The sequence below is a fragment of the Lupinus angustifolius genome, chromosome LG19 (assembly GCF_001865875.1).
Source record: "Lupinus angustifolius cultivar Tanjil chromosome LG19, LupAngTanjil_v1.0, whole genome shotgun sequence".
NCBI lineage: Eukaryota > Viridiplantae > Streptophyta > Magnoliopsida > Fabales > Fabaceae > Lupinus > Lupinus angustifolius.
This window is the reverse complement of record NC_032027.1, coordinates 12,703,481-12,715,299: the sequence shown is the minus strand read 5'-3', so window position 1 is coordinate 12,715,299 and position 11,819 is coordinate 12,703,481. Positions and strand designations below refer to the sequence as shown.

At 33.0% G+C, this 11,819-nt stretch overlaps 1 protein-coding gene across 1 annotated transcript; it reads right to left on the bottom strand.

Moving 5' to 3' along the window:
- On the bottom strand, nucleotides 315-10,693 carry LOC109333699. The gene is made up of 3 exons (XM_019569251.1): nucleotides 10,314-10,693; nucleotides 2,932-3,057; nucleotides 315-1,928 (listed from the first exon to the last, which is right to left on the bottom strand). The coding sequence occupies exons 1-3, from the start codon at nucleotides 10,482-10,484 to the stop codon at nucleotides 687-689; spliced, it is 1,539 nt and encodes a 512-aa protein (XP_019424796.1). The 5' UTR covers nucleotides 10,485-10,693; the 3' UTR covers nucleotides 315-686.

The window sequence follows — 11,819 nt, the reverse complement described above, 5'->3', positions numbered from 1 at the left end:
CATAGCTGCCATTGTCTGCTGATATTAAGGCGCAAAAGAGAGTGAGGCTGCGACAGAAGGAAGTGCAATAGCACCAATAGCCACAATAAATGTGCATGACATGATTTCAAAGGTAAAAATTATATACGGTGTACTAACTAACATTGTTTTAAATTGCATTCTACACCTGCAATTGTAATCATAATATTGTGGTTTCGACATGATTGCCATTATGATAACATTTTCCCATAAATTTTTGCACATGTGATAAACACAGCATAACCATAATTAAAAAAAAGCTAAATTAGATTGCTTCAATACACAATGTGTTTTTTTTTGTTTTGTTGCAATGTTCAATACACAATGTAACCAAAACTTGCTAACTAGCAATGAGAAAAGCTATTGCTAGGGCCTGAAATGGTTTGGGTACTAAGTGATTACAATTGACAAAAGGCTGAAAAGATTAACAACCTCATATGCTTTCTACAACACAAGCTAAAAACTTTGAGGAGGTGGTGATGCTTTTGAAAACATGGTCTATAAAAGTGAAAAGAAAAAAAAATGAAAACATGTAGAAATGTAGAAATTATCCCATTCTGTTTCTATGTGATTAACATCTATCAAACAAGGCCTTGAGCCTTGTGTTTAAGTATGTTTTGCAGCTGAGATTTCTGGCTTTGCACTATTTCTTCCAAAGGGATAACCTTTCAATTAGCTTTTGGAATTCCTCTTGGCCATTCTATGCATCCTTTTATTCCACGAGTTATGTGAGGATTCATAGTGTCTCTTGAGCTTCCTTGTCCCAATAATTCCTTGTGTCTGAAGCTACCTTCAACAGAACCTTTACCTTGCCTTCTATGTTGGTTAGCTTTTGCAGAAGAACTAGTTGCTCCAACATTCGGGCATGACCTTAGTAGTTTAGATCCTGGTGAAGCTCTCCATTTTGATTGAGTCTTGAGAGATTTCAGACCTGATTTTACACTACATTCGGAGGAACTAGTTGGCTCTGTAATAGTATTATAATCACCGGAAGGACTTGGTTCATGTAATATAGTTTTTTTGTTCAACTCTTCTTCATTTAGACTTACAATGTGAATGGTTGATAGAGGGTTAGCATTGTCTTTTCTAAGCTCTTCATAAATTTGAAATATTTCTTCAAACTTTGCGAAATAATGTGAAGGTTCCACAATTTGTTGAATATTTACTGATTCAAATATGGTGCCTAGTTCAGCACCTCTTGATCTTAAGAACATTTTCAGATAACCAATCAACTGAACCATTTGATTATGTTTATCTTGAAGAACAAGTTTTGCATCAACTAGCCTCATTTGTGTACGTTCTTCGCGCCATAGATCAACCATTTGCATCATCTTCCTCTCTTCTTTCACTTCCTCACATAATTTCATTGACATACTCAATAACTCCTCAATCTTAGCCTTGTCTTCTTCTATTTGCATAGCCAATTGGTTACACACTTTCTCATATAGTTCTCTTTCTTTCTTCTCTTTCACATAGTTTGTCATAAACTTCTTGGCATAAAAATTGGCTTCAGCAAGTTCATGTACCAATTTAGTATTCAGTAACTCCATCCTTTCTCTACTCCTTTTTTCTCTTGATAACTTATCCTTCAAGTTACACAAATTTGCTTGAATTTTCTTGTACTCTCTATGCTTCCAAAGGGTTTTTTCATCTTCAAGATTCTGCAAAAATTGTTGAACTTTTTTCTTAGAGGAATTCTGTGCAGATTTTAGCTTATTGATAGACTTTTGAGCCAGAAGGAGTTCTTTTAACAGAGCTGTGACAACAGAGTCATGGTAGGCTAGTAACTTTTTGGCTTCTAGAAGGTTCCTGCTATGATTCTTAGTAAACTCATTGGATGCTTGAGCAAGAGCAGGGTCCCATTTGGACTCCTCCTTTGAACATTTGAGACATGGCAGAGAAGATTTAAGCTGAGGACAAAATCCCCACAAGAAAAATATTTAAAGGCATGGATTAAGAAGTAGAATCTCAATATTGTTATATGGAATAACAGTGTTTTAAATTACACTCCGCAATTATAATTATGTTTGCAATATTTTGATTTTGAGAGTCTCCACGATGGAATCGCAACGGCATTGATCATAGCAGGAAATAACTAGCATAACAATACATTAGCCATCTGGTTTATTTTTATCTAAATGCACTCAATGCAACCAATTAACATATATTTAATGCATTGGACCAATGAATTATTTTATTAAAAGTGAAAGGGTTTATAACCTAACCAAATATCAATCCCCATTTTGGTTATAAAATGTGTATAGAACATCCAAGGATAAGAACTTTGAGACTTAATCTTTGTTAATTTTAATTCATAAGTTGATTGAAGAAAAAAATAGCATTTTACCTAATAATGACAAAAATGACAACATTATTCAGTTGATAGTTGTATTATTTTTATCACAATTACAAAAAATATATGATCGGTGTAGCTGTAATTATAATCATAATACAGTTATGAAAACTCCTGAAAGCATACTATTTTAACCACAATTTAAAAGCACAACAATATCTAATAATTAACAAAAGAATGTAGTAAACATAATCTTTACTCATTGGGATGGATTCATTATAGGCTGGAACAAAAAAGGTTGAAATAAATTAAAAATATATACATACGTGAAATAAGTATTTTTAGAAAGCATTTTTATTAAAAGAAAAGTGTAATATCAAGCATTGTCAGTTTAAAATTTTATACATATTTAGTATATTAATTATTATTGTCAACAATATAAAAAATTGTTACTTGTCAGGGTATACTAGAAAACACTGTATATAACTAATTATATAAAAATATCCAATATCAGACGCATAAGCTATTGCTTTTTTTAAATAAAAAAGTGTCTGGGGGAGAATTAATACCAAATATAATAGCTATACAAGTGTAAATATTAATTAGCATGTAAGTTGTACCTTACATTGAAGTCCATTTCTTGACCGCAAGATGTTTATAGGTCTCCATAGACATTTTGTCTTTTTAACTATTTCTCCAGAATTATGAAAATGGGGAAACTTGATCTTTATATCCCCATTATCTAGCTGAAGCAGAGAACAAGGACACATAGGATATCAAACAATGGACAAAAAAAAAGGTGCAAATATAATTTATTACTCATATACTCAATTAAAGGGAGATTTCATATTTCAACACCAAATATAATAGCTGAATCACTGTAAATGACAATTAGTAACATAAATTGTACCTCACATTGAAGTCCATTTCTTGAATGCATGAAAATTGCTGATCTCCTTAGCAAAACTTTTGTCTTCTCAACTTCACCAAAATTGTGATGAGGGGCAACATGATCTTTATATTCCCATTTACTAACTAGAACATGAGTTACAAAATAAATAAATAAATGCAGCCAAATTAATTTAGATGGATAAACCAAGGCCAATAACTGAACTAAAAGTTAATAAATAAGAATATAGTTTCAACTTTCAAAACGCTAAGCTAATCCCTTGGTTAATAAAATGCTAATTCAATTTAATGAGTAAAAGTTTGAAAATTCAATAAAAATTAAATGAAACAACATTTTAATGCTTTGTCTTACACTCTTACCTTATCTCTTGATCATCAGACTACATGATTTACTCTCTAAACTAAATTACTATACTAACTGTGGACTATAGTCCAAATGATCATCATACTACATGATTTACTCTCTAAACCATACTAACAAGTTAACCATACATTTGCACATGTGGTGTTTTTTGCCCCATGTCTTACACTCTTACCATACTACATATATATTAATATGGGTAATAATACATATGTCACTCATGCATTCACATGGTTAGAAACACACATGTTACTCGTGTATTCCAATTGTTAGGAACACATGTGACTTGTGCATTCTCAGGGTTAAAAATAGACATGTTACTTGTACATTCACATTGCCAAGAACACATATTACTCATACATTCAGATTTTTAAGAACACATGTATTACCCGTGTATTTGCCTATTAAAACACACAAGAAAAATAAAAGATAATTTCGAATTTGAATTTTCTAATGAAAATAGAAAACTGAATGTTACTATGTATTTTTTTTTAAAATAAATATTTTTAAAAGTTCTAGAAAATAATGATTTTTTCAATTTCAAATTTAATTTTTTAATTATTATATTCCTTACCTTTTAGATCATCTTATCTATTTTTCATTAATTCTAACAAACATGTTATTAGATGACATGAGGAAAGAAAATGACTTTTAAAATTCAAGTTATATTTGATTAAAATAACCTCTACCGACAGTTATCACAAATATATGATGTCTAGTTTATTCATAGATAGATATAAGAAGATGAATATAGAGTGTGAAAATTCACTCTAGGGGATGTAGATCCTTTGTCTCACATCCTGTCCCTAAACCTATTCCGATCTAATCAGTTTTAAGCAAGTAGTATAAAAAAGTAGCATTTTATTTTTTAAAAAAATCTATTTATTTATGTGTGAATTTTTAATTGGTAGGGACAAAGTATTGGAATAGCCTTTGAAACATGTAATCTCTGTTCCACTATAGTAACATAAAGCTCTTTTGGAGGAAAATAAATAAATGAGAGGATAATATGTGTCCATAATAACATGGCAATATCTTCTTTTTACTATATAGTTAATAGATGACTACTGAGTGCCTTGGCTCATGACTGAGGATGGCCCTACCTTCTGCCTATGCCATTGGGCCTTGGCCTTGGTTCATGCGATATTGACACTGGCATGTGGCATGAAACATTGCTTGACAACTTCTCCAGCTTTGCTTTTGAAATTCTAGTGAGTTATTTATGTTAATTAGTTGCTTGTTTTGCATGCTAAGGAGTTACTTTATGCTTTATATATAAGATAAGGTAGTCAATCCTTCTAAATCAAACATTTAATGAATAATACATTCTTTGATAGTAACATATGTATAGATAAGCAATAAAATTTTGACAGCACATTAAACATTCATTTAATTCTTCATATTTTCCTTCTTCCTTTCTCTGTTTTTTTTCTTCATTGGGTAATGAAACTAAGACTTGCATTTGTGAGGTTATTCGTTGAATTTATAACAGCTTCAAAGCCAAAAAAATCTAAAGTAACATAATTTATTCCTTAATTATGGATTCTCATCCCATTATAGGTAATGAATGAGTTTTTCCACTCATTTACCTTAGGAGCTGCATACCAAATTCTAATAATAATGACACGATAGTCTAAATTAAAACAAAATATGAGTGAAAATTTTGTCAACATTATCTTATGTAGGATCCATTTTACCAAACTTACCATTGATGTATTGGTATAATGATAGAAGAACTTATTAGATCCTTAGATATAATAAAAGATTAAATGTTCGATGACTGATAGCAACATTTGTTGAGAGAGGTAATCATGAACCCAAAATGGATTAGTTATTACCCATAATAACCTTATTTTTTGGGTACAAATAATAACCTTATTTAAATCTATGATAAAAATTATATTGCATAGAAATGAAAAAATAAATCTGAATATAATTAAAAAATAAAATATAAATTCCTATCCGATCTACCCATGAAAACATTTAAAAAAAAGTGAACAAAATTACATGGTGTTAGTTTGTAATTCAAAAAGTAGTTGAAAGTTAGTTTAGATTTGAGTGCACTTATTATATAAGGAAAGGTGTACCTAACTAACTAGATATTGAAAATTCCAGAAATAAAAAATCAGTTTTCTCATTCATCTTCTTCCTTCTTGCTAATTCCATTTTCTAATCTTCATTCATTATTCTCAATCAAAACTCTTCAATGTTCTAACAAATTTGGTATTAGAGCTAGGTTCAAAACTTCTTCTTCTTCTTTTCTCTCAATCACGCGACTCTTTCTTTTCTCTCTTTTCTTCCTCTGTAACATCAATGGGACAAACTGGTTTCCCTGTAAATCTGCCAATACTTGACGGAAAGAACTGGAATCGATGGTGAATTCAAATGACAGCTATCATGGGATTCCAAGATGTGAGCGAAATTATGGAAGAAGGGCTTCTAGAGTTGACAGAGGCACAAAAGAATGTGTACAAAGAGAGCAAAAAGAAAGATTGCAAGGCTATGTTCTTGCTGCATCAATATGTTGATGAAGCACATTTTAAAAAAATATCAGAAGCAGGATCAACAAAGGAAGCATGGCAAATTCTTGAGAAGAGCAATGAAGGAGCTGAACAATTGAAGAAGGTAAAGCTACAAACCATGAGGAGACAATATGAGCTGATGCAAATAGACTCAGGAGAAAGGATTGCAGAATTCTTCAACAGAATAATCAGCTATACTAATGCAATGAAGGCTAGTGGTGAGAAAATTGCAGATCCGACCATAGTTGAGAACATCTTGAGAACTCTAAGCCTGAAATTTGACCATATAGTTGTTGCAATTGAAGAATCCAAGAAGATAGAGGAATTGCAACTACTGGACCTACAATGGTCACTCGAGGCCCATGAACAGAGACTAATAGAAAGGTGTATGGAGAAACCTATTGAACAGGATTTGCAGGCATATACCTCAAGAAGAGGTGGCTATAAGGGAGGTCAAAGAAACAAAGGCAAAGGAAAAGAGCAAAGAAGGGGGAACTTCAAGTATCCTCAATTCACTGATCAAGAGAGGTCTGAATCTGATCAAGTAGAACAACTATCAAGAAGGGAAGGATATAAAAGATGGCAAGGGAACAAGAAGAAAGTGGATAGAAAGAAGTTGAAGTGTTTCAATTGTGACAAAATTGACACTTCAACAATGAATGCCAATCAAATCCACGTCATGGTGGACATCATGGAAAAACTCACAATGAAGCTCACTTGGCAAAGAAATAGAGCACTGAAATCCTGGATGATGAACCAATGTTATTAATGATGACTACAGATTGTGAGCCAAACAGTGATGATAAATGGTACACAGACTCATGTTACTCAAACGATATGACTGGAAATAAGAATTGGTTAGTGAATTTTGATGACATCAGGAAGAGCAATGTAAGGTTTGCAGATAGCAGGCTCATTCAAGTATCAAGGCATTCTGGATCAGTAAGAAAGATGGGAGGAATGTGTTGATAGCTGATGTGCTCTATGTTCCCAACATGAAGAGTAATTTACTCAGCTTGGGACAATTGGTGGAAAATGGGTTCTCAGTGAAAATGTATCAAGGCATTCTGGAAATCTTTGATGTTGCCAACAAGAAGATCTTGAATGTACCTCTAGCACAAAATAGGACATTTCAAGTTGGTCTAAGAGCCTTTGAGACACACTGCTTATCAGCTACATCCCTAGTAGAAGATTCATGACTATGACATTTGAGGTTAGGACATCTGAACTTCAAAGAATTGAACACACTAAAATCCAAGGACATGGTTAAGATACTACCACCTATTCAGGCCCCTAACAAGGTATGTGATAATTGTCAAATTAGTAAACAACTCAGATCCTCATTTAGCATATACACACCCTCAAGAGCAAATGAATTGTTACATGTCATATACTCTGATGTGTGTGGTCCTTTTGACACACCATCACTAGGTGGAAGTAGGTATTTTGTAACATTTGTTGATGAATTGAGCAGAAAATTGTGGTTGTATCTAATAAAGGCCAAGAGTGATTCATTTTTAGTGTTCAAGATATTCAAGAGTTTGGTAGAGAAACAATCAGATAGATGCATAAAGATCCTGAGAACTGATGGTGGAGGAGAATTCACATCAAAGAGTTTGAGGAATTCTGCAAAGAACAAGGGATTGTGCATAAGGTAACTACTCCATACACACCTCAGCACAATGACATAGCAGAAAGGAGAAATAAAACTATTCTGAATATGATCAGGAGTATGCTGAAAGGAAAGGAATTGCCACATGAGTATTGGGGTGAAGCAGCAACCACTACAACCTATATCTTAAATAGATGCCCAACCAAAAGATTGCTGGCCTAGTACCTAAAGAAGCTTGGTAAGGAGTAAAACCCTCTGTGAAGCATCTAAGGATTTTTGGATCTTTCTGTTACAGGCACATACCAGATCAAAAGAGGAAGAAACTGGATAATAAGGCTGAAGCTATGATTCTAATAGGATATAACTCCACATGGTCATACACGTTGTACAATCCTGATACAAAACAAGTAATGTTTAGTAGGGATGTGTACTTTTATGAGTTCAACTCTTGGCAAGGAATAAGGAATAATTCTACTCATTTGACTCATGTGCATCTTGATTGGGAATCTGATGAATCAGTGCTAGATGAGAGGAGACAAGACACAAACTCTCAACTCAACAAGAAACCAATAGACCAACAAGAACAAGGAACCCACCTATGTGGCTATCAGACTATGTTCTAAGTACTGATGATGCAGTAAATCAGGAAGGGGAAATGGTACAACATTTGGCATTGTTTGCTGATGCAGAACCTATCAGTTTTGAAGAAGCAGTGTCAAATAGAACTTGGAAGGCAGCCATGATAGAAGAGATTAAATCAATAGAAAAGAATGATACTTGGGAATTGGTGGATCTACCAACTAAATAGAAGCCAATATCTGTTAAGTGGATCTTTAAAGTAAAATTGAAGCCCGATGGAACAATAGCTAAACATAAAGCTAGACTAGTTGCAAGAGGATTTATGCAAAGGGAAGGACTTGATTACTCTGAGGTGTTTGCACCAGTGGCTAGATTGGAGACAATAAGGCTCATAGTAGCCCTGGCTAGCTGGAAGAAGTGGAGCTTATGACAACTAGATATAAAATCAGCTTTCTTAAATGGTCCACTAGAAGAAGTAGTGTATGTCACACAACCCCCTGGTTTCATCACTAAAGGTAGTGAACACAAAGTGTTTAGACTAAAGAAGGCACTATATGGATTGAAGCAAGCACCTAGAGCATGGAACAAGAGGATTGACAAATTCTTGTTCAACCCTGGCTTTCACAAATGTGAAGTGGAATATGGTGTGTACACCAAATCTACCAACCAGAACAGAGATGCCTTAATAATTTGTCTCTATGTAGATGATCTCCTGATAACTGGAAGTTGCTCATAGGGAATTGAAGAGCTGAAGGTAAGCTTGAAAGGTGAGTTTCAGATGACAGATCTAGGAAGACTCTCATACTTCCTTGGTCTAGAATTTCAACACACAAGAAGGGGCTTGTTTATGCATCAGAGGAAGTATCTACTTGAGGTGTTGAACAAATTCAATATGATGAATTGTAACTCAACTGAAACTCCAGCATAAACGAATCTAAAGCTAGGAAAGTGTGAGGAAGAAGAGGCCGCAAATGGCACTGCATTCAGGCAGATAGTGGGAGTCTCAGGTATATCTGTCACACAAGACCCGGAATCTCTTTTAGTGTAGGACTAGCTAGCAGATTCATGAGCAATCCAAAGAACTCTCACATGCTTGCAGCCAAAAGAGTCTTTAGATACCTAAAAGGAACTATAGACTTTGGGATCATCTTTCCTCACCAAATAGAAAATATCAGACCTCAACTAAGAGCTTATTCAGACTCTGATTAGTGTGGTGATATACTGGATAGGAAAAGCACAATGGGATATGTCAACATGCGAGGCAGAGTATATTGCAGCCCGTGCTTCAGCTTGTCAAGCTTCATGGCTATATGCAATCTTAGAAGAGCTTGATGCTAAAGATAAAGAAGGGGTTGAACTGAATGTGGATAGCAAGTCAGCCAAGACTTGGCAAGAAATCCAGTTTCACATGGAAAGAGTAAGCATATGGAGACTAAATACCACTACCTAAGGCAACAAGTAGCAGAAGGGAAGATCAACTTGCTACATTGCAGAACAGAAATACAGGTTGCTGATATTTTAACCAAGGCAATGAAGTTCGAAAGATTCAAAGAATTAAGGAAAATGATAAGAGTATACAATCTCAAGGAGACTGAATTAGCAAATTGAAAGTGTTAGAGTTGTTGTAATTGATTAGATAAAGTATATATTTTTTGAATCATGGGGGGTAGTGTTAGTTTGTAATTCAAAAAGTAGTTGAAAGTTAATTTAGATTTGAGTGCACTTATTATATAAGGAAGGGTGTACCTAACTAACTAGATATTGAAAATTCCAGAAATAGAAATTTAGTTTTCTCATTCATCTTCGTCCTTTTGCTAATTCCATTTTCTAATCTTCATTCATTATTCTCAATCAAAACTCTTCAATGTTCTAACACATGGAAGTAGGGAATATTAGGAAGATTATCTTCAACTACTTTCAACCAGGCATCACATAATTATATGCTAAGATTCCAACTTTCCCCTAACGAGCCAAAATACAAAAAACTGTGAAAATATGCACAGTGAGTTAGTGACATACCTCACAGTGGGACCCAGCTTCTGCGAGCTCCTCCATGAACCGCAACTGCCACAACCTAGCCGCAAGCTTCCTCGCCGAAACATCATCACTTTGTGTTACTCCTTCACTCAAATTCATCATCACTGAACCATTACCAGAGTAATCATAATGCTTCTTGTATATCCTTGACATGCGGTGAATGACAGTGGCTGAACTCCAATGTTCTCAGCAGAAGGAGGAGGAGGTCATTGGGTTCTTGAACAGAGAAAATATAGGTTGATGGACATAAATTATGCAGCAAAAGGTGCGAAAGAGAAAAGTGAGCGACACAGGTTAGTTGGAAATTCTGGAATGTTTCTCTCTAATGGCACTATGCGTTTTTATTTCATATATTTTTTTATATATTTATTTATGAGAAAAATGTATACTCACCTATATACATTATTATTGTATTATCAATTAAAATCTTCAAAAAAATAACTAGAGAAAAAATATATGCACTTATAGTGTATGATTTTTATACATTATCAATGTATCATCGACCATTCATATTTAATCATCATTTACTCTTCAAAAAATAGTTCAAATTAATGGTAGATGAAGTATGATTGTATATAAATCTTTACATCGACATTACGTAGATATTACACTAAAAACTAATATAAATGAATGATGACTGATATAGTAAATATGTTTAAATCTTTAAACCGGTAGTGTATAAATATTATACTATTTATTTATTGGAAGAATATCTACTTAGTCGATGAGTAAGTTAAAAAACCTAATTCTTATCGTAGTTATTTGTTTTAGGAAAATCTAACGATACTCAATCTACTCACTAAGTCAAAATGATAGTTTTTCCTAAATGATTAAAATGTGAATTATATTTTTTTTAACTATCTATTCCTATTCATTTACGTTTATTATTTTTTCCTCCTTTTCATAGTAGAAGGGCACGAGGTAGCTGGTTACACATGTGGCGTGTACCAATTACGTAGGTAGTTAGAAAGACATTCAAGTTCAAACAACTACAAATTAACTTTCATTTATTACATCTTTATAATTTTGAAAGTAATATCATTCGGGAAGAAGGATGGATGAAAGTTGATTCTGTTAGTATAGTGAGGACATGTTTGATGATGTATACATTCTAGAGGTAAAATTATCCACAATTCATATTTTAGAGCTAATAGATTTAAATGAATAATATTAATAATGGATGGATTCAAATCCATATTATGTGAATATTTATGGATATATTCATTTGAATGAATATTGAATTTATCCAAAAATAAATTAAAATGACGTTCTTTGCATTTCAATTTCATTTAATATTTAAGAAAATTAAATTCTAGCAAATTCATTTATGATTTTCACTCTCACTTTTATTATTTTATTAAGTTTATATCAATTTTAGGATATGTGTATGTAGTTAATATTAAATTTTTATTCTTAAGTACATAATATATATAAATATGAGAAAAAATATATGACAGTGACACTACATCATTTACTATTTATATTTAA